We start from the raw sequence: 24,265 nt of genomic DNA, 5'->3' as shown, positions 1-24,265 counted from the left end.
GGGAACAATAAGAAACTTATACCTCTGCCACATCACACCTATCAGATTGGCTAACATGACAAAATAAGAAGATGATAAATGTTGGAGATGTGGGAGAGTTGGAACACTAATTCATTGTTGGTGGAGCTGTGAGCTGATCCAACCATTCTGGAGAGCAATTTGGAACTATGCCCAAAGAGTTATAAAAATTTGCATGCCTTTTGACCCAGCAATATCAATTCTGGGACTGTATCCAAAGGGATCATAAAAATGGGAAAAGGTCCCACATGTACAAAAAATATTTATAGCAGCTCTCTTTGTGGTGACCAAGAACTGGAAATAGAGGGGATACCTATCAATTGGGGAATGGCTGAACAAGTTGTGGTACATGAATGTAATGGAATACTATTGTGCTATAAGAAATGATGAATAGGCAGACTTTAGAAAAACCTGGAAAGACTTATATGAACTGATGCTGAGAAAAATTAGCAGAACCAGGAGAACATGATACACAGTAACAGCCACAGGGTGAGAGAACTGTTTCTGATAGACTTAGCCCTTCACAGCAAAGCAAGGACCTGAAACACTCCCAAAGAACTCTTGATGCAAAATGCCGTCCGCATCCAAAGAAAGAACTATGGAGTCAGAACGCAGAATGAAGCAGACTATTTTCTCTTGTGTTATGTTTTTTCTTATAGTTTCTCCCATTTGTTTTAATTCTCCTATGCAACATGACTAATGTGAAAATGTGTTTAATAAGAATGTATGTGGAGATCCCATATAAGACTATAATGACATTGTGGGGAGGGAGGAGGGAGGGAAGGGGAGAATATTTAAAACTTATGGAAATGATTGTTGAAAACTGAAAACAAATAAGTTAATTTTTTTAAAAAGTTGGTAAATTTTAACCAATTTTGATATAACTATTAAAGAATATAGAGATTTAAAAACAAAGAAACTTATACCTCTGAATAAATGAGTTGAGAGAAGGCAGGAAAATACAAATTAATCATAATAATATTCATAATAGGCACTATAAGAACCCATGGAGCCCCTTACCGCCTGCCCCCGAATGAAAGCAAGTAGGTCTATATATTGCTACCCTACATAAATTCATGTCTCCTTTATGCATTTTCTTTTTCTCATTAATCCTACAAATATGACACTGGGGAAAGAAAGAGACCTGTATTATTGGCTCAGAGTCTGTGAGGCTTATTATATATAACTTATATGACCCCTCGAGGCTTACATCTGTCACAGATGAGTACACTCCATGAAATCTGCACATTCCAACATACGGCCTATTCTGCTCCAATGAGTATTGCAGAATGGCAGAGCATCAGCCTAGATTATCCCAGTGGTGTCCAACTCAAATAGAAATGGATCCTGTAGGGCTGTATGCCACACATTAACATTATCTATATTTTTACTTATTTTGTTAAACATTTCCCATTTCCATTTTAATAAAAAGCTCAGGAGTTTATCAGACAGAGGGTTTGATGCTTCTGGCCTCAGAGACTAAACAATCTCTCAGTACATGATGTTTTCTCCTGTGGATAGACAGAAATGCAAAATTCATATTCTAGAAATGTGACTGTGCTTTCCATTTTTTAGTGTCTCTAGCCTCACCATACCACTGTCCCTGCCACCCTTTCCCCAGCTTCAGTGCCTTCCTCATCAAGGTTACTTTTGTATGTGTCTTATATATATGCACACATCCATCAATCAATTGATCAATCATCAAACATTTAATAATCACCTACTGTGTGCCAGGCACTGTGATATGTGCTACAGATACAAGTAGGAAAAAATAAAGCAATCTGTCCTCAGAAGAAGCTTGCATTCTAATGAGAAAGACAAGAAATACATATATAGTTATATATAGGATAATTACAAACAAATATGAAAATACACAGAAAGATTAAGTACAAGATTGGGAGGAAGGGGAACTAAAGCTGGGGCAGGGTTCAGGAAAGGTTTCATGGAGAAGAAAGTGGGACTTAAGTTTCAGATTGTTGGGAGATATGAATTCTATGAGGTGGGGGTGAGGAGGGAGTGTATTCCAGGCATGGGGGATGGCTAGTACAAAGGCACACAGATGGGAGATAAGGAACAAAGAGAAGACCAGTTTGGCTGGATCACAGAATGTGAACGAGAAATGTATATTGAAACTGGAAAGATAGGTTGGGACCAAGTTATTGAGGGCTTTAAATATCAGACAGGAGTTTATAGCTGATCCTACTAGGAAGAGAAGACCACTAGAGCTGATTGAATAGGAGAGTAACATGGTCAGGTCTGTGCCTAAGGAAAATCACTTTGGCAGCTGTGGGGAGGGTGATTCAGATTGAGGAGAGGTGAGGTTGAGCTAACAAATCAGGGTCATTGCAACCATCTGGATGAGAATCTGAGCTAAAGCGGTATCTGTGTGTGAGTTAAGGCCAGATGTGAGGAGGGTCATGGAGGTAGAAATGGCAAGATTTGGAAATTGGTTGGAAATGTGGGGTGAGGAGATGGAAAGGTTGAAGAGAATGATGAAGTTATAAGCTTGGGAAACTGAGTCTCCCCACAATGAAATGTAAGTTCCTTGAGATCCTGAGGGAGGGTTTCACTTTTGTCCTTGTAGCACATAGTAGGCACTTAATGCTTATTAGGATTCCCCCAAGGTGGATGGTAGATTTTGACTGCTGTTTCTCTTTGGAAATGTTAAGAGGCTGAGGAAAGAAAGAAGATACACTCACGATGGAATCTGACCTTTTAATCTGGATCTTTCCATCTCCTCTTTTCTGGCTGCAAAAGTTCATTCCACCAAGAATACCAACACTTTTCTTGGTATCACTGAGAATACTCGCCTAATCAATCCTGTTTTAACCTATGAGTTTCTTGGTTCGCAGAGAAGCCAAGTAGGAAGTGATAGAGTGGGGAATAAAACATAAGGTCCCCCTTCTCCAGCATGTCTTCCACTGTCTTAGTCACAGAAAAACCAGTTGACCTCTAGAGATCGGTGTTCACAAACTTCATATTTGTTTCCTTGAGTTGTAAGACAGAAGGAAGGAAGTCAGTAACATAAAGAAAGGTCCCAAATGTAACAAATACATTAACATATACAAATACGTAACAAATACATACAAACAAGCATTTTTTTATGGTAGTAAAGAAGAGGAAACAAAGAGAAGAATCTTTTCTTCTATCTCATCCCCAAACCCTAACCTCTGTGCTTTCTCAGCACCTTCAAAATTACTGTTTCCTCCTGCTTAATTGTACCCTGTCAGGACAAAAGGAACGTAATTAAACTACTTCTCATTGAGGTGTTAGTGACTCTACAGGTTACCTCCTCCCAGGAAAGTTTTCATTTTTAAATAGAATGACATGGACAAAAGGAAAGGTGAGCACAAAGGAATTAACTACTGAAGGAATCTTGAGATTTAGCAACAGGCCAAGCAGGGGAGAGATTCAGGGGCAATATTTCAGGTAATTTTTGACTGGATCATAATTGATGCTTAGACCTCGCTACTTTCTCCACTGACTTGTCAGACAAGCCAAGTCCAGTCTTGTTTACAGAGGTCTGTAAAGCGAACAGCTAACATTCCCAGAAGTCACTTCTAGTTATTCAGTTGTGTTTGACTCTCCATGACTTCATTGGGGTTTTCTTGGCAGAAATACTGGAGTGATTTGCCGTTTCCTTCTCCAACTCATTTTACAGATGAGGAAATTGAGGCAAATTGGGTTAAGTAACTTCCCCAGGATCACATAGCTAGTAAATGTCTGAGACTAGATGTGAACTCAGAAAGATGAGTCTTCCTGACTCCAGTACTTTATCTGCTGTGCCACATAACTGCTTCTAGGTCACTTCTACAGAGCATGAATCTCACCCAAGATTTTTGCTGGTCTTGTTTTCATCTTTCCATCTAAGGCTCCCTTCCTTCTGCTCAGTGTATATTTCTGTTTATATGTTACCTCCCCCATTAGCATGTAAGCTCCTTGAGGGAGGGGCTTTTTTGTTTGCTTTTCCTTTGTATCCCCAGTGTTTTTGCAAAGTAGTGGAGTATAGCAAGCACTTATGAAATGCTTGTTGATTGTCTGTAATGGCAGGGAAGTAGAACTAAAAGAAACCAAGAGGTTTAACAATAAAGGTTTAAAACTCCTACCCTAGAGAGTTACATGGAAGCCAATGTTTGGATTTTGTTTCCTGTTTTCAAAGGGCATTTTCTTGGCGAGATTCCTTCAAAGACCCTCACCAGTCCTTCAAAGATCCAAGTTTTCATGAGTATATGTGTTTCTTTCATTCACATAGACGTTAACTCCTGGGCATCTTGGTTGATAGTCAATGTGAATTTCACTGACTTAAAAAAAATTTGACCACCCAAAAGTTCTTGTGATGAATCAGTACTTAGCTTGGCTGGTTCTAGGGCCACAGTCCATCTCCAGACCAGGAACAAAAGACTTATTATTATTATTTTTTAGAAAGACCTGCCCGAGTGGATATTCCACTGTGATGACTTTCAACAATTCAGGATAACATTTGTCTCGCAATTAGACATCAAAGAAAGATATTAATGAAGGATCCCTTAAAATAGTAATTTCAAAATACATCATGTATGAATCACTGTAGATCTTATCTAGGCCAATTTTGAAGAATTAAATGGAAATGAATTTGAAACACATGGATTAAATTGATCTTAAATTGTGTTTAGGTTCAAAAAGGAAGAAAAGTTATGTTTGGCTTATAGCACTTGGGGATTTCTTCAATCCTGAATGTTTGAAAGGAAGTATGCAGAGAGAATTTAAAATGGGTTCTGTCACTTTCAATATTATGACATTGTAACTTACATCAGACATACTAATTAGAGAATTCTTTGCACAAAGCAGGTGTTGTGTGGCAGCCTTGGGAACTCCCTAAGGTTTGTGTGCCTCTGTTCCGAACTAAACTCGTGACCTTAATGGAGCTGCTGGACCAAAGGCCAAAGTCAAATTAGTCTTCAATGTGTAGCATAAAGTCAAAACATTGTAATGTGTGAGGTATTGTAGTACAGTAGAAAGAGTTAGGGTTCAATCCCAGCACTGTTTGTGTTCTGTGCTACACTGGACAAGTCACTAAAATTCTCTGGGCTTCAGTTTACTTATTTAAAAGAATGAGGAGGTGAGACAGATTTTTGGACATGTCCAGGATGGGAATTTGTTTTATGGACTATGCACAATTATTATAAGGGTTTTCTTTTTATTTCTTTTTAAATGTCCAATTTGGGAATTATTAGGAGGGTAAGATAATAGAGTCTTGTAAAAATTAATAAATGTATTTTTTAAAGAAGTAAAGACCCAAAAGAAACATAGGAAAAAGAATATGTCTTTGAGTGTCTTCACAATTGTATCACCTCCAACATGGGTTTCTTGGATGTGGACTTTTTCTTCTTGATTAAATTGAAATGTTTTCTCTGATTATATGTTTTAAAGTGCCGTGTACACTTCCTCCTATAACACAATGAGTATTGAAATATTCAAGATCAAACATGGTGGGTCCATTTTATCAATATTGAGGGAAAAATTACCATAAAAAAACAAAACAAAAAAGGAGTGGGTTGGGTTGGTCTAGGTGAACTCCAAAGTCTCTTCCATTTCAAAATCTAAGATTCTTTGAAATCAGATTGTAGAATATAAAATTAGGAATGTCTGGAAAAAAACCCCTGTGAAATCATACGATTGTAAATTGAGCACTAGAAGGGACCATTATGGCCACTTATTCCAATGCCCTCATTTTTACAGAGGAAGAAACTGAAGCCCAAAGAGGTGAGGTAACTGTTGAACTCTCAATCCAGAGTGTTCCCCACTGTCACATTGCACAAGATACACTGTTGGAAGTGTGCCAATGGACATTTGGAATTTTGGATGGCAGAAAGATCATGGTGATGTGAATGCTCTGGTTCTAAGTTACAAGAAAAAATGAAGTATGTTTATGATTGTCTGCACTTCCTGTAGTGTGATCCCCCTGTGTGAATCTATCCACCATAGGGGCATCCAAAGGAAGGCTATAAAGACAGAGGCATGAGTCTTGAATTTATGAACTGGTGTGAATGTAAAAGGGAAACTTAGCATAAAGATGTTGGGGATTCTAGAAATATCCTAAGTGCCCAATCAAAAACTAATCCAGTGTTTCCACTCAGATATGCATTCAAGCAAAGCTTCAAAAATCAAAGACTTTAGAATCCACAATGATTCAATGCATTTATATTTAAAAGCAAGTGACTTTTACCAAGAATTTAGAAAATTCAGAGTTTAACTTCAATGGAGAAAAGCAACCATAGTAGGACAGTGACATCAGTTCCCTATACTAAAAGGAAATAAGGGTCAATTGGATTAAATTCTATGAATCAAGGATAGGTAAATTAATTTATAGGTTTGAGATTCCTTGATTGTTTTAAACCACTTCGCCAATGTTTAAGGTTCAGCAAGGCATACTTTGCCTCTGGCAGAATTTTGCTTAATTTCTAACTCTCCACATATTTGAAAGGAAATGTAATCCATATGGTTCTAATTCATTTACACCACTCAGTGAAGGATCACTGAAGACACACTTGATGTCCAAGAGGCATTTTGAGCCTTCTAAAATTATTTTCCATGAAAAAATTCAGTCACGTTTCATGAAGGTCAAAAGATCGCACAAGGAATGCTCTAAATTTACATCCAGGAGCAGATTCTACCAGTCTTCAGTACATTCCCAAAGCTTCCTTAAAGCTTATAACTTCTTAAAACTCTTGACCAGTTAGTCCACATCCATCCTTTGCTCAGCAGCCAGCCAAAGGATGAATGACTGGAGAATACTGAACTCTGTTGAACTCAGAGCCATTTTGTCATCTGTCCCTTCACCACTGTTTGCCTTGGTTTCCTCATCTATAATTTGGGAATAATAACAGCACCTACCTTCCAGGGTTGTGGTGAGGATTAAATGAGATAATTATTATAGAGTGCTTAGCATAGTGCCAGGCACAGGGTTATTGGCACTATATAAATGATCACTATTATAAGGAAGCTAAGGTTGAATGACTTGCCCAGGGTCACACAGCTAGTAAGTGTCTCGGACTGGACTTGAACCCAGGTTGTTCTGACTCCAAGTCTTGCTCTATCCATTGTACTACCTAACTGCCTAAATTTTAAGTGTTCATGACTCTTGTTATTTTATTATGACAAGAAGGCATCTAAATATTAAGTCCATGGCAAAATCAGTTTCACCTAAGGGAAGTTTGTTGGAATGAATCATCATAGAATCTCACAGTTGAAATAGCTTTCGGGGGCCACCTTGTCCAACCCTAACCTGAAAAAAAAAATCCCTGCTACCTTTATTCTGAGAAGGAAAGTATTACCATGAAAAGACTGGCATAGATAATTTACATGATGGGCTCTCTAGGAAGTTTAAACCCAACCTTCAATTTAAAACTGTGACTAGCATGCTCTGTCAAGTTCTTAATTAATAACAGATACTCATCATTACACATTCAAGAGGAATGATGCCTTTTGCAAGGCATAGAATAAAAACACAAAGCTAGTTTTTAAAAACACCATTGTAAAAACACCTGGTATGGCAGTGTCCATCTGTAAGTCCAGCTACCTGGGAAGCTGAGACTGGTGGATCTCTTAAGATTGGGAGCTCTGTGTCATAATAGGCTAGGGTCAAGGGGTGTCTGCATTAAATTCAGCATGAATATGTGAGTCCTTGGGAGAAGGGGCCACCAGGTTACTTCAAAGTGACCCACAACAGAAATGGAGCAGGTCAAAAAGCAGGTCTGTCAAGCAGAATGTGACCAGGTCTGTGAGTAGCCATAGTCTTCCAAAAAAAAAAAAATCACATGATGGAAATATATTTTAAATACCATAAGCATAGCATTTTAATCTGCTCAATATACATTTGTGCTAAGATAGATATTGCCCAGTTAAATGCACTTATTAAGTGTCTACCCTATACCAGACGCTGTATTAGATATTGGAGAGAAAAAGACAGGATGAAAGCCCCTCTTACTCCTGAGATCATATTCTACTGGAAGATTCCACATGTTTTTGACTGTTTGGATCCTCCCATGGTGGCATGGCCTGCTTGAGAATGAGTGAGTTCCTTGTCTCTGGAGAGATTCAATGAGGGTCTAGTTGGCGACTTGACAGTGGTTTTGTAAGAAGGATTTCTTGCTCATGGCAGGATTTGGATGAGATGTCTTAGATGGTCCTCTCAGCTCTAATTCTAGGATTCTATGAAATATCTTCCTGCTTATTTTTCTAGTGCAAAGTTAAATGTCTAGAAATGCTTCCATGTAAAAACATCAATATAGTTTCTTCTTTTTTACTTTTAGATACCCAATTAAGGGGACACTAGATTAGGGAAATTAATAAGCTGTCATCCCTGGAGCTCAGTACCAGGTCCTAGAATAGAAATGCAATGGATCTACGGTTTATGAGCAACTGTCTTGGGTCCTCAACACAGAGAAAGATGATTTCTCTCAGGGTGCTATTCAGAAAATGCAGGCTTCTGTTCCGGGGATGCAAGGACCTCATAGGAACTGTAAAGTATATAGGATCATGGGGTCATAGAATTAGAGCTAGAAGAAGCTATAGAAGTCAGCTAAGAGAGCTGGACTTGAACTAAGGAAGACCTGAGTTCATATATTGCCTTAGGCACTTTCCAGCTGAGTGACTGTTGGCAAGTCATTTAACCTCTGTGGAACTCAACTGTAACATGTGGGTAATTATCACACCTACCTCCCAGAGTTGTTGTGAGGACCAATAGAGAATATGTGTGTATTTATTTATATCACTATGTGTACACACATATATACATAGACAGTGTTTTATACACCTCCAAGCACTATAGAAGTGCTAGGTATTATTACTATTTATATCATCACCACCACCATTATTCCCTTATTTTAGAAATGAGACTAAGACCCAGAGAAGTTAAGGATTTGCCCAAGATCACACAGATAGGCACACAGTAGGTGCTTATAATGTTTATTGACTGACAGGGCTGGAATGTTCTGTTGAGGGTGGATAAGTAGTATCATGGCTAAGTATGAAAGAGAGGGAACTAGAACACTTACAGCCTATGGATTTGTGCCACCTGAGAAGAAAGAATCCTGGCTCTGGTGTCAGAGGAGCTGGAGTCACCGATACTTCCTAGCTGTGGAATCTGGGCAAATCACTAAAATCTCTGGACCTGTTTCTTCTCCCTGCCGTTAACCCCTGGCTAAACAAAGTGAAAGCTTGAAATCCTTGAAGTACCTTCTAATTCTAAGTCTATGACTTTGTAGATGGCTCTTTTATTCTGGGAGCAGTTGTAGGTTATGTGTGTGTGTGTGTGTGTGTGTGTGTGTGTGTGTGTGAGAGAGAGAGAGACAGACAGACAGACAGACAGAATGAGAGGTAGAGAGAGAGGGAAAAGGAGAGGGAAAGAAAGAGGAAGATGGAGAGGGAGGGAGAGGCAGATAGACAGGGATAGATGGAGAGATTCACTGGCTTTTCAGGATTTCTAAACTAATGAAAGCAATTTATCATAAATATGAGGTTAATAATACCACCTAGTTGTACTTACACATAATGCCAAAAGTAATTAGATTAAGAAAAAACACAATTTAATAATTTAAAGAAACATAATAGGAACTGGATGATTGAGTTTCTCTTATTTCTAAGTTCTTAGACTCATACTTGATTTTTATGAAAGTTTACTAAATCTGTGTTAAGGATTAGTAAGTAGAGATAGTCCTTGAGAGTCAGTCTTTAAGCAGAGTTCTGTATGGGATAACACCGTCTCTGTTACTTGGACTTCCTTTGAAGTCTTTCCTGATTGGGTGAAAATGTATCCCATCTGTAGATTATATAAGGTAGCCTGAGTTGCAGACAAGCTAACTTTTAAACTGGCTGTATTTACTTTTTTTCTTCAAGAGCTTTCCATGAAGTATTTGCTCTTGACTCATTCAGATGTTTGAATGTTCCCAAGAAATGTAACTGTATTTTTGTAAATAACAAGTGACCAGTGTTTCTTTGATCATTAACAAAAATAAAATTTTCTGGTGACTTGCGTTGGAATGTTGCATGTAGTCATATGGTCTGGCTATGTCTTGGGCCTATCTTGGTCAGAGGCTGACAGTGCGATGCAGACAAAATCCCAGACCTCCCCTTGGTTGAGTTTATGGCAAAGAAATAATAATTACCTTAACCTGAAAGCTAATGTTGGCTAAGTGGAAAGAAGGCTACACTCAGCATCAGGGACACCTAGGTTTAAATCTCATCTAGCCCTATGACCCAGGTTCAGTGGCTTTGCCTCTATGTGCCTTAGAAACCTCGCTAGACTTGATTTATTATGCAGAGATGGGTTATAATAATCACCGAAAGAGGAAAACTTTTGTCTTTTCCTCTTAAAATGCATTGGCTTAAATAGCATCCTCTTTGGTGCTATTTGATCACACAGTAATTTTATAGAAAGCTGGAAAGAGAAAAGAATATGTAAGAGGGGAAGGGAAAAAATCTATATATCATTTCCCTAATTTTTCACGGACAACCTTTTCCAGTATTTTCTAGGTAAAGATCATGGAGTGTAGAGGGGAAACTTAGCATGTCAGCACCCCTCTGTATTCTCATCTGTTGACCCTAAACTTTGGCAGCAAATGATTGTACCCCTGTGGCACTGGCAGGGGTCTTTGGTGATTCAGGATTTATTCCTTGTTTGCATCCATCTTCCTGTCATGCCACCCCAGAGACAGCCTCCCAACTTGTGATTGGATCCAGTCCTGAGTTCCTGCTGATAGGTGAGAACTCACTAGAGCTATCTGGCCCCAGACACCAGAACGAATCACCTTCTCATCATGGTACAGCCTGCCCACCCCAGCAATTGCCCCCTTCCATCTTCTCTGAGAACACTGGTCCGACCAATCTGATGTTCCTGGAAAAGGTACCATTTGATTGCCACATGGCGCCACTCATGACTGCTCCTGGGACTTCACTCTTCCCTGGCCACCCCCTCTCGTATGTGTTTTGCCCCCCATTAGAATGTAAGCTCTTTGAGAAAGGAATGTCTTTGCAAACTAATGCTTCCTTTCTGTAGCTGAGTCCCTAGCACTTAGATAGTGTTCAATACATAGGAAACAATATATGTGGTTTTTCTTAATTTATCCCCTCTAGTAGGGTTGCAAAGGCCTAGTCCCACTTGGTCACTGTTTTGGCGCTGATTGGCTCAGAGTGAACGTAAGTAAAAATTGTTCCTGTTTTGGTCAGAAACCCTGAGGATCTTGTCCTCCCAGACTGATATTTTTTTCTCTCACTATGTAAAAGAGGCCATTCTCTGCCTCATTTCTTAGGTGGTTTTACCTCAGTCAAACAGACCTGCTAAAGACCTTAGCTTAAAAAGGCCAAAGTCTCCCCCTGCATCCAGGACTATCTCCAGTCATCCTGATCTATGTCTTGCCATTGGAGTCAGATGGCTCTGGAGAAGAATGCGAGGCTGGTGAGTTTGCACAGCTCTGCCTCACTTAAATCCAATTCACTTGCATGTCATGGCCTCACCTCCCTGACATCATGGTCCTCTTTAAGAATGAAGGACAAACAGTGAGATGTCTGGGTGGTATCATATAAACCACTTTTCATTTTTCAGGGCCAATAATACTTGCAATATCCATAGAATTACAGATTATTGGAGCTCAGAGAGATTTCCAAGAGTGCCTAACCCAACCAATACAAGAATGATCTTTTTAATGTCTCTGACCAGCTAATAATAACAATAACAGTTAACATTTATGTAGACTTTAAGGTTTACAAAGTACTTCACAAATATTTTATCTTCAAAACAACTTGGAAAGATAGGTGCCATTATTATTCCTGCTTTATAGAATAGGAAACGGAGTCAGAGAGTGGTGAAGTGGCATGCCCAGGGTCACACAACTAGTAAGTATCTGAGGCTAAATTTGAACTCAGGACTTCCTGACTCCAGGCCCAGCTCTCTTTGCACCGTGATGTCATCTAGCTGCCAAGTCATCCAACCATTGCTTAAATACCTTCAGTGAACAGGGACTAAAGAAATATCAGTTGGAATGGTATTTCTCAGCATTTTTGTTGATCCCACCATGGAACCTTACTAATTGCGGGATCATGGACAAGCCACCTAAATTTTTTGATCCTCCCCACCTGTCCAAGAGGGTTGAACACAATGGCCTCTGAGATCCAGGCTCCTAGGTACCTCTAATGCACCGTCCCTACCCCAAATTTTCCCAGCACAGTTTACAGCAGCAGACTTTCCTTCACTCTCAAGTTCAAAGACTCACCTCCATTTTGAAATGCAAGCTCTGAAAACCCCCTATAGGTGAAACCAGAGAGTACAAACAATAAGTGGACTAAGTAGATTAATAAGACTGAATCCTCCAGTTTAAAGGTGGGACTAGTTATGGAAGAAGAGAAAGGAGTGGTATTAACTGATTTGGACAAGGCTACAAGCTCATTCAGAGATATAGCCAGTTAAAACCCACTTTGCTGGGGAATGAGAGGCTTCTGCCCTGTGGGAAATCCTACACTACAAAGAACAAAAATAAGGTTCCAACTTAGATGATAAAGTGATTATCAAAGCAAGGTTCCAGTAAATTTGTACCATCTGAAAAAAAACAAAAACAAAAACAAAAACCTGTGTGTGATTTGTCCCAGATCTCTGAGTGCAGTTTAAAGCTTTTTAAAAACTTAAATCTGTACCAAGATTTTTGGGACACTGTGTATATTCTATTTCTTCCTAAAACATTGCAGTCATGCTTTGGACATCTGCCTGTGTGTGTGTGTGTGTGTGTGTGTGTGTGTGTGATTACAGTTGTACGACTTCAAGTTTTTTCCATTATTTTGCTTACATTACTGAAGTCATTTGCATATTTTTGTGGTTCTGATAATTTGAATGTATATGTCTTCCTATGTTTTTTTCTGAATCCTTCATTGTTATAATTTCTTACTAAGCAACAATATCACATTACGTTTTTGCATTACAAAGTATTTGGCCATTTGTTCAATCAGTTGGTATCCACGTATTTCCAGTTCTTTGCTGCCAGAAAAAGTCCAGTTATGAGTATTAGTCCCCCCTCCCATTCTCCTGCATGATTCCAAATTGCTTTCAGAATGGTAGGACCAATTTACGGCTCAGTCAATAGTACGTTAGTCATCTGTGACAAGTGCCTTAATGTGAGGTAAAACCTCATAGTTGTTTTTAGGTTTATGGACATTCCTGTTTTCATTTGGGATATTTATGACGTTTCTTTGAAAACTTAGTTTCTACTTTCTATTGTCTAATTTATTTAACTAAATACAATGTGCAATTCTGTTGTTACTGGTGATTTTAATCAATCGTTCATATGGTTGTTATCTCTGTTTCTGGATGGCTTTCATGACTGGGCATATCAGTTTCTACTTAACTAGCATCCAATGAAACAAAATTGAATTTCTCAATTGGTATCTTTTCTTCTGTTTCTTTTCTTTTGAGTCAGTCTCAGTTCCTTTTGAAGGAAGGAAGTGAAACATTTGAGTGAGTTTCTGCTTGGTGAGGAGTGAATGGAATGAAAGAGTTGGGTAATTATTATAAATCCGACAGAATTAGAATGGGATGCTTTTGTCATGAGAGGATCATGGAATCAAAGAGGAGAAGTTGCAACAGCCAGGACAATGTTCACTGGCTTTTGGACAGAGGACTTGGGTATAATCTATGAAATATGAACAGCTTGTCCTGCACACAGTCAGCACGGGTTCTCTTTCTGTAGAGAGATTTACAATGAGTCACCTCAATCTCCTTTTCCCCCGCACGTGTCCAATTCAAGGAACTTCCCAGTGACTTATTTGAGAAACTTCCAGGAAATTACAATAGTATGAATGAATTTTGAAATAATGGCTAAAAAGAAATTTGTTAAGTTTTCAGTTTTTGTTTGACAGGAAACATTTCGAAATAAAAGAAAGTACAATGCTTTTTTTTTTTTTACAGGAAAAGAGATAATAAATTCATTCAATATTTGAGGCAACCCCGCCCCCCCCGGACATTTAGTTTACTCTCTAACTCCTAACATAATTCACAGAAGTGGGAAGAAATATCATCTGTTTTGATAAACAAGTGTTAGAAACATCTTCTCAGGATTTTTCACAAATTTCCACAAGAAGCAAAACCTTCCTGTTTAGCAGATGTGCTTTTGATTCTTTGGACCTAATTAAAAAAATAAAAAATCAGTATACACGTATATAATTACCTGTATACACATATAGAGGCATAGTGGATAGGTAGTCTGCCTTAAAGTCAAGAAGGTTTGGCCTCAGCCTGCCCCTGCCTCAGAGAGATCCTGGCTTCATGATCTCGGGCTTGTCGCTTAACTTTGGGGCTCTGGGTAACTCGATAAGACTTCAAACTGCAAAGCAGGTGTTGCTCTGCATTAGTAGAGGAAGTTTACATACTAGGAATAAAATGACAAGTTTACACTAACATTTTTAAAATTAGAAGCTACTTGGCACAGTGCGTAGATGATTGGGTTTTGGTTTAGAAAGAATTGAATTCAGTTCCTACCTTAACTATATAACCATTGATAAGTCACTTCAATCTTCTGAAACTCAGGGAACTCCTTAGGATGTATGATAGATAAGTTTTTATCTCCATTGGTAGAAGGAATTCCCATACGGGGAAGTCCTCATCCCAATGATCTCACAGATGTTTTGTGAATTTGCATTTAGATCAGGATTTCTTAGTCTAGGGTCCTTGAACTAGATAGAGAGACAGAGAGACAAATAGATATATAGATATAGATCTATATATAAACACAGGTATATTTATATGTACTTATATAGAGAGATATATTTATAGATATAGATCTATATATCTAAATCTATTTAGATTTTATCTCTATCTTTGAACTATACATATATGTATGTGTGCACATATATACACACATATACATGTTTATGTACACATGCATATATAACTGTATTTCAATATATTTAATTTCCTTTATAATTCTATTTATGTTTTCTGTTTATTTTAAATTTAAATTAAATTTAATGTGTTTAAAAACAATAATGAGAAGCGGTTCACAGGCTTCATTAAACTGACTACCAGAGTGATCCATGACCCAGAAAAGGTTGAGAACTCCTAATTTAGATGACTACTGTCTCATAATGCTTCTCCCGCTTGGTATGGTCCTGAGGGATTCATTTAACAACTTTAGCTTTGCTTCCTTATTTATCCATGAAACATATGGGTTGTTGAGAAAACTAGCAGTCACTAAAAAGTGTGTTTTATATTGAACTTGGTTATTCCAGCTATTTCCTAAAGCTGACATGCTAAATTATTCCAAAATTCCCTTTAAAAAATGAGCAATGTTTCCTTTGCAAACTCAACCTTAATAGTTATAATAATTTGGTATGAAACTCTTAGGAAATGTAATTTTCCACTTAGTCATGCTAAACAATAATGTATGCTATTCCTGAGTTCTTGAGTAGCTACTTAGCTCTCTTCTCTCTTCATGGGCTCAGGAGCAAGGCATGGTAAGGATGTATTTTTTCTTTTTCTAACTGGTGATAGGTAAAAGGTAAAATAGGAGGGTTGGACACTAATCTTGGAAAGAAATAATGGTCAAAGATAAGGAAAAGAGAAAGTGATCCATCACCATAGACTGAAATATTCTAGCTGTGTGGCAGCTTTGAGTCTGAATAGGGAAAACTTTACGATTACAGGACTAGAATAGGCAAAAAGACCATGGAAAAGGGCAGAACTTCTCAAGAATATGTGGACCCATGGATCATTCCCTCCTCTAGCTACAGTCAAGACCACGACTAGGATAGGGCAACCAGAGTTTTGACGCAGAGCACTAAAATTTAAAAGTTGTTGTTGTTGTTGTTGTTTTTAGCAGCACTGAATTAACAACTGGTTAGTGCAAACGGCTAATCAAGATAAGAAGCTACTTAGTGGCATACATTTCTGGTCCATAACAGACTATAATTATCCTAGAATTTGATCCATTGCTTCCCCAGATGTAGCCTGGGAGACACAGTCCCACAGTCCTTATCTCCAACCCAAGGGACAGGGTCAGGGAGTCTCCAATTCCTGAACTGCATATATCTTTTTAAAAGTTCATTTGAAATTCATGCTAGTGACCTCTCCTTACAATAGCTGATTTTTGCAAATCCAAAAAGAGTTTTACAACCCTACATTTAAAAAACTGTATGTTTGTAACAAATAAAGTATGCAGAAAAGTGAAAAAAAAATAAAAAAAAAGTTCATTTGAGATCATATTTTATGTACTTTGCCCAAGGTGTCAAAATTGTTACTACTCTTATTATTATCATAGTAAGTTATTCCTTATGTATGCAACAACACATAATTAGCATTCCTCTATGCCTAAAGAGGAAAATATGATTGTGGAACTAACTTGCTGAATGAACAATCCAAGGGTAACTATGAAGTTTGGGTAAAAATCACCAGAATATTGTGGTGTTATGGCCATTGGTTTGGGATACTGGAAGATGAGCTACTCTGAATTAGATGGAAGAAAAGCTAAGCAAATGATAAGGGAATACTTTCAACATATCACATCCAAACACCTGAAAGAGACAAGATAACCAATTATGTGATGACAGCAGTAATGTGATTCCAAAGTCCTCTAAAATTTTGCAAACTTGAGAAGTTCCAAATGCTTACCTTCAATGGTGCACTGATCTGGAACTGGAATGCTCCTCCCAATTTCCATGACATATGCTTTCACTTTGCTGAGATTTTCCTTTAAGTACAAATAGAGCTTATCCTGGTATTCCACATGACTTTGTGTAGTCTCTGGAGTTTCTTCAGGGTCATTCTCTTTAACTGTTTCTGGCAAGTTCTCGGATTCTGTCCATTTACTCCTTGGGTGTGAAATTGAAGAAATTTCCAGCTGTGATTCTTCAGTATCTGCCTTAAATGGTGACTTGTAATTTTCTTGGCTAAGTGGGTCTATTTCTGAAAAAGAGATGCTGGCCATTACATCTTCATTCTTAACATCTTGTGCATCATCTGAATTTGTATGGTTCAGGTGGACTGCATGCAAAGCTAAACTTTTTGACCTATAACGTAAACAAAGGAAAAATTAAAACATCATTTGAAAAAAGATTCGTTACAGAATGCCAAGTGAGAGAAAGGCAATAAATAAAAATGCATCTTCCGGATTGTACAAAAGGTTGCTTTCAAAGTGATTAACAGCTCAATCAAGTCACTAAGAGGAGCATAGGAAAATCCTCCAGTGTACTTAACTGACTTGTGAAGATTCAGGTCATTAACAGCCTGGGGGTATATACAAAGCTAAAGATAAAAAAATTTAGAGTTAAAATTAACTTGCAGTGCCAAGAATAGTCTTAAAATATTCCCACATTTTCAGAATCTGTAATCTTATCTGTGTGAATGCCCCCTCTGTTGATGCGGATCACAGCCACTCTACAAGCCACCTGAGCTTTAAGAGTTGCTGGCGCTAGCAAATTCATTCCCCCATAGCCAAGCTGGTAACTTAGCTAAGACTGGTCAGAAGACAACGCCCGTTACCAGCTCCATCAGCTAAGCTATGCTACATTGATGGACCCTTGTTGAACTCATTCTCTGCTGTTGTAGTTTTCTCTAATTCAGGGTCATTTTCACAGTGCAATAAATTAATGGAAGACGAGTGGAAACATACATACATACACACATATATCCACATAGATATATATGTATATAAATGTATATATGTACACACATACATATGCATATACATATATATATACACACATAAAAGTGTGTGTATACACACATATATGCATGTAAATCTTAGGGTTTCCTTCTGAAAAGTAAGCGGTTGAGACTTTTGAATATTGATTGCCAATACTGTCACCTCTCTAAAAATAAAATAAAATAGTATTGAAACTCGAGCACACTATAAGCTTTCCTCTCCTAGATAATAATCTCTTAAAAACAAAGAATCAAAACCAGTAATGGTAACCAATGGTAACCAAGCAAAAGTAACCAAGAGACTGAAACAGTCTGATGTTGTATGTAACATCTTATTCCCATAGTCTTCCATCTCTGGAAAAAAATAGGTGGGTATCTTTATTCTTAATATTATCAGTGAATTTAGATAGTGACTCCACATAGAACACATAGAGAGACCTTAATAAATATTCACTGATTATAGGATCATAGGCCTAGAGCAAGAAGAGACCCCAGAGACTACCTACTTCAACCCTCTCATTTTAAAGATTAAATTGAATTTTCTTTTCTTTTTTTCCCCTTCCAACAAGAAAATGCATGCTAAGTATTCTTTCTGAACCTTAGATACCAGTAGGTGGTTATCACCACCATCATAAAAACAGACACCACGTAATTCAGGAATTAAATTTCTGATTACCACGAATATTAGTTACTTAAATCATTCTCATAATACTGAGTAAAATCTTTATGACAACTCTGATGGGAAGCCTGAAACTCACTGGCATCCTACCTGTTAAATCTCATGTCTTTTCTTTCTTCCTTTGAAACTTGGCTTAGACTATATCTTCTAACAGAACCAGGAGGACTGTTCTCTCCATTTATTTTTTCTTCAAAAGCCTGTATCTTAACTTGCAGCCTTTCATCCTCTTCATTTCCATTAGTGGCAGCAGATTTGAGGTCTTGCAATGGTTCTGAAGGTTCCTTTTCAGGTTCACTTTCTGTCCTAAAGAAACACAAATGATTGAATTAAAGCTATCATTCTATCCTTTGGGAGTACTAGCATTGTCTCTTTAACTGCCTTTCATATTGAATGACAAACTTTGCCTAGTGAATTTTTTTTTTTAAAGTATGTCGATTCAGTATAATTCAATTCAATTTGAAAAACACATTTGTTAAGTGTCTTCTTGGTGCCAGATACTGTGCTCAACCCTGTCGATACAAAGACAAAAATGAAGCCGTCACTGCCCCCTAGGAGTTTATTGTCTGGGTTGGACAGGGACAAACCATGTATAAAAATGACTGTAATAAAGTATTTACAAAGTAATAAAATGGAATTCAAGGGGGAGAAGCAGCTTAGCACCTCAAGCTATGCTTTAAAGAAATCAATGAGCAAGTATTTATTAAGCATCTGCTGACCACAGGCACCATGAAGAACATTAGAGCCACAAAGCCAGGAAAGGAAAGAATCCCTATTTAGAAAGAACAGATGGAAATCTTATGAGAGCAATGGCGTTACACGGCAGAGGCATGAGAGATGATAAGGAGAAAACAAGCAAGCTTCCCAAAATAGCTAGTAGCTGGCACTTATATAACACTTGAAGGTTTACAAAGCACTTGTGTTAACTTGTTCAATCCACCCAACAGCCCAGGAGGACAGGTTCTATTATAATTCCCATTTTATAGAGGAGGAACCTGAAACACAGAGATATTAAGTGACTTGCCCAGGGTCACACAGTAAGTGTCTGAAGCATGATTCACAGTCAGGTGTTCTGGACTCCAACTTGCACATTTTATATACTGTATGACCTAACTGCCTCTGTATAAAATATCATTAGCATCAAAGCAAACAGATCTCAAATGTGGATTGGGCCATTCACTGATTCATCCATTCATTTCTTCACAATTTCTTCCATGCCTACTAAATCCAAGACTCTGGGCTAGGAGATTAAAGAGCTTTTTAAAATTGCATAAGGCACCACTACAGCATCATGTAGGGCATGGACATTCCAGCAGAGCATTTTCTCCTGCTGGCCAAACATTCTGGAAGCTGTTTCCTGTTTGGCCAAGGTGACAAAATCAGAAATGTTCCTGGCCAGTGGTGGGTAGGGTCCATATCACCTTTAGACAGAATGTTCTCACAGTGTGCACGTTTGCCCGGATATGATTCACTTTTGGGGGGGGTTGGTGGACCTTCTCTCGAAGCGGTATCCCTGGGAGGATTTGGAAATTATGATAAATAGCTCAATGGGTAAAATGGGAAATTTTCCTTTGGGAGTCTTTCATGGATCTCTCAGGCCTCATTTCATGGAATGTTTGAGCATTGTCTGCTAGGCATTACGATAGACACTGCATATCTTCGAAGACGACAAGTGAAGCATGCCCTGCCCTCAAGGAGTTTATATTCTATTGGATGGGCACACAGATAAAGAAAAATTCACAAACCAAGGTAACAATGAAGACTCTCCTTTTATAGGTCAAGAGTTACCAAAGAACTGAACTCTCTCTTGTGATGGAGCTCATACAACATCTGAGTACATTCACAATAATATCAGTAGTAGCAGTAGTAGAAGTAGTCATAAATACACAGTTTCAATATTTTTTTCTTACTAGCCTGGGGATAGCTTTTAACTTTATATGCCACCTCTCTCTTGTGAGAGTTTTCATTAAATCTCTTCTCTAGAGCATACACCACCAATTCTTCCAAGGGTTCCTCATGGGATCCCATTCTAGATAAGTCCTAATCAGTTCATGAGATAGGACTAGGACTTTGATCTCATTAATATGGAGAGCTCCCAATGAGGAAATCTCTCCCTGAGTGTAGTTACTTTCCTTGCGCTTTATAATTTGAGAGCTGCCTGAAGTACTGAGGAGTTAAGTGATTCCACCAGGGTCACAAAACTAATGTGTTAGATCCAGGACAATGTTTCTGACTCCAAAGCTGACTTTTCTTCATTATACCATACTGGCGCTTCATTTGTTTGTAACCTTAAACTATGGTACTCACAACTGATCACAATATTTCAGTTATGGTCTTAATTGAATTCCTGAGGCAATTCAACAGTAAAATATATCCTTGTTTTTCAAATATGTTCATTAAATAACTTTATCTAGGATTTTTCAACTTATAGAATGTGAAAAAGTAATGTACTACCACTACTACCTCCATGCCTACATGTCAGATATTAAGCATTATGTGAAGTTTTGAATCTTCGAATATATGAGCTGTGAGACAGAACAAGAACTTCTTCTTGTAATTGGCTCTTTATATTTGTTTATTTTTCATCCTGTTAAGCTCCAGGTAAATAACAATGACAGGAATATTAAAGCTAACGAGAGCATTTTTCTTCCATAAAATTTCAAGTTTCTAATTTTGTCTGACTATTGTATACCTTCATCGGGTCAGTTGCTAATCTGTGCTTTACATAACCCTTGGTTTAAACTATTATTAATTATTCATAATCTCAATATTTTTCATATCCCAACAACTGCTTTAAAAAGCTTTACCCATTCTATACATTTTGGGATTAGAGAAGCAACTTCAGAGAGATGCAGACCAGCCAACTCAAGATGTCCAGGCTCTCTTTACTTCTTCTCCATGAGAACGCAAAAGGAAACCTATGTTCAGCAAATCAATGTTTTTTCAATCACTTTTCTTGGGATTCCCTGACTTCACCAGGAAATAACCTACTCTAGAGAAAAAAGAGACCAGTACAGTCAACATTGACGCAGCTTCAGTAAGAGAAGTCAAGAGAGATCTCAACAAATTATCCTTTCCTACATTTCTTATTCTGTTATCATCAAAAGTATCTTAGGAGTCCTAGGAGGTGGTCAACTCCTCAGAAATTTTCAAGTAGAGGCTGAATAGCCTCTGGTGCAAAAGAGAGTCTTGTTTAGGTATAACAGGCAATAAATTTCCTCTGAGATAGGTAGAAAATAGGATAGGTAAATAGTAATTAGGTAGATTGACAGTAGTTAGCTAGTTAACTAGAGGATAAAATCAATAAATAGCAGGTAGGTTGACAGACAGATATATTGTGGATATAGTGGTGGATAAGTGATAGAATCAGAGATAGAAAACATTCCATGATGTTTTTTAGTGGACATGCCAATGAGTTTGTTTCCTACTAGTACCACTATCAAAATTAGCTTACATACATGTGTATTTGACTTTAATAAAAGTTGGCATAAAGGTCATTAGTTAATGTTTTCATAGTAACTTTTCTAGGTGTTTATAACTTTTGAAAGATTTTCCCACACCTTTGGTATCTTTCCCTCCCTCAGATACCAATTCCTCAGCACTCTTCATAATTATATAATTTCCAGCATGAAATTAGTCTCCTTTATGTACACTGATTCCCATTTTTGTTCTCTTTAGTTTTATTTCTATCTCCTCTATCAGCACACCAGGAATTCTCATGTTAGAGAGCAAGTACAATGGCTATTCCATCCTTGACAGTGAAAAGCGATTGCTACAAAAATCTTTGCAGATCTTTTCCATCTTTTCTCTGTTATCTTCCTTTCATTTTCATCCTTAGACACCCTTGGGATGACTGCCTATGTGGGTCTTTCGCCAAATTTGCTTTAAATTGGTTTCAGTTTCCATTGCTTCTCTGAATTATGAAATAATACTGCTTACAATTGTTATCATCCTTCATAAGATTTTATAAATGAATTTATATTATAAATGTGTGGATGGTGGTCAAACTACCATCTGTTTCTACTTGGCAAGGAAACCAAGTCTTTGCTGACTAAGGTGAACTTTTAGCTCTTTGTTACGTACATAATATAACTTTTACATCACTTAAACCTTCATACAAAATTACTATAGTCATTTTTCCTGACCATTTCATTTAAATAGGTCAGGATTAGGTTATATCAATTGCATGCCCTATAGTTTGACATTTTTTTTTTTGTAGATTTGTGGTAATTCTGGTCTTGGTTCTAACGAATTCGTTGTCTGATTATACACAGATTGATTCAGGGAGGACTCATCAGTGGTTTTTTCCTATTTGTTAGAAATACGATCAATTTCATTTTTTTGTGTGTGTGATACTATTTGGTGCCCACCATGTCATTAGTATTTACTAATCCTTTCTTGAAGAAAGTATTCATCGTGAAAAGACATGAAGCTTGTGTGCAGTTTATAAGGGTTTTAACTCTATGATTCCATGTATGTTAGATGTTTTCTAACATATTTCTTACCATCTTCAACTCTTCCCACTTTTGCATTCAATTTACCAAGTATCAAGGTACTTGCTTTAATTTGGTGACTCTTATCAAAGTCCTCATAACAATTTCACTACCACTTTACCCTCTGAAATCAATACTGAAGCATAAGATGTAATTATGTTCATAGTAACTGTCTATGTGTGAACATTTGTAAGTTTTGCAGTACAAAATGACCAAATGCCCCATAAAATCATGTATCTTGTTGCCTTTGGACATTTGATAAAACCAACTTTATTGACTTCTTTCTTTGCCTTTCTAAAGAGAACCTGTCAGTCACTTTTCCATTCGGCTATATCCTCCTTCTTTCTCTTAGTTTCTTTAAAACAAACTGTCAACATTGATGTCATTCTGTTCCTCTCATCATAAATATTCTATTCTTGACTATTTGACCAAAATCTCACATTTAGAGTGCCGACATCCAAGTTCGAGTTTATATATGATCTAAAACCTGTGATTTGGAGCACTCCCTGTTCCCTTTTCACCTCTCTGCTGCTCTCACTGCCAAAGACAAATGGAGCTGCAGAAAACTGAGGTTCATTTTATATTTCTCTTTGTTTAATGAGTCATCATGTTCTAAGAATTAATTGCCAAGTGGCCAATGTGGTGATGAGACTTTCCTATACCTAGAGAGGCTGTTCCCTGGAAAGTGAGTTCAATCTGTTGCTAAGACTTTATTCAAGCCTTTCTAGCATGCTGGCAGTTGCTATCTATACATTTATTCAAATCATTGATAATCTGATAAATTTTTTCTGTACATAGTTCTTTGCACACAGTATAAATGTAACAAATAAACATTTATTTTAGAATGAATGAATGTTGATTAAGGCCAAGCAAGGACAGCTTTAAGGGCCTTAGAATCAGGTGCGTAGCCTTCAAAAACTCAAGGTCTCCATCATGTCATGATGAAGCATCGGAGTCACTCTGTGGGATTTCAATTTCATAAGCTTATGATAATTATTAGAACACTTTAAAACGATGGTGCTAGAAATAATATAGATAAGATTCTTCACATTTTAAAATAGATACTCTTCTCCAGTTAGCTCTTACACTTGGTGATAATGCTGTGTTATTTCCTACACTAGCTTTCTTACCAGAAGTACTACTTGAGTAATTTTAATGTGGGTAGTTTGCATTATGTCCCTGACACACTCTTATCCTTGTCTCAAAGGCTCAGTGACAGGTAATGTATGGAATTCGTCAGGGATTGGGGACCAGTCTTGAAACAAAAAACATGAAGTTCAGACACTCAGGCTAAGACAAGAGAAATACAGAGATATGATTCTCTTTGTTACCATTCCCTCCAACTCTGCTTCTCCCTGGCCCTCCTGGAGACCAGAGGTTCTCTGGAAAGGAGCTAGGGAGAGGTGGCCATTCGACCAG

At 37.7% G+C, this 24,265-nt stretch overlaps 1 protein-coding gene and 1 long non-coding RNA gene across 9 annotated transcripts in view; one reads left to right on the top strand and one right to left on the bottom strand.

The window, feature by feature from the left end:
• The window catches only part of VEPH1 (ventricular zone expressed PH domain containing 1), a 200,239-nt gene that overhangs the window by 73,944 nt on the left and 102,030 nt on the right, over positions 1 to 24,265 (bottom strand). For all 6 annotated transcript variants that reach the window (XM_072618640.1, XM_072618639.1, XM_072618644.1 and 3 more), the window contains 2 exons: positions 18,447 to 18,659; positions 16,646 to 17,043 (listed from right to left, as the gene is read on the bottom strand). In XM_072618640.1, coding sequence (XP_072474741.1) covers positions 16,646 to 17,043; positions 18,447 to 18,659 — 611 coding nt within the window. Of the gene's footprint in view, positions 1 to 16,645; positions 17,044 to 18,446; positions 18,660 to 24,265 lie in introns of those variants that run through there.
• Positions 1 to 24,265, top strand: part of LOC140510208 (uncharacterized) — a 146,441-nt gene that overhangs the window by 93,744 nt on the left and 28,432 nt on the right. The window lies entirely within an intron of this gene.

Source organism: Notamacropus eugenii, chromosome 6 (assembly GCF_028372415.1).
Source record: "Notamacropus eugenii isolate mMacEug1 chromosome 6, mMacEug1.pri_v2, whole genome shotgun sequence".
Classification (NCBI taxonomy): domain Eukaryota; kingdom Metazoa; phylum Chordata; class Mammalia; order Diprotodontia; family Macropodidae; genus Notamacropus; species Notamacropus eugenii.
The sequence above is the reverse complement of the archived record's forward strand: the minus strand, read 5'-3'. Positions and strand labels throughout refer to the sequence as shown.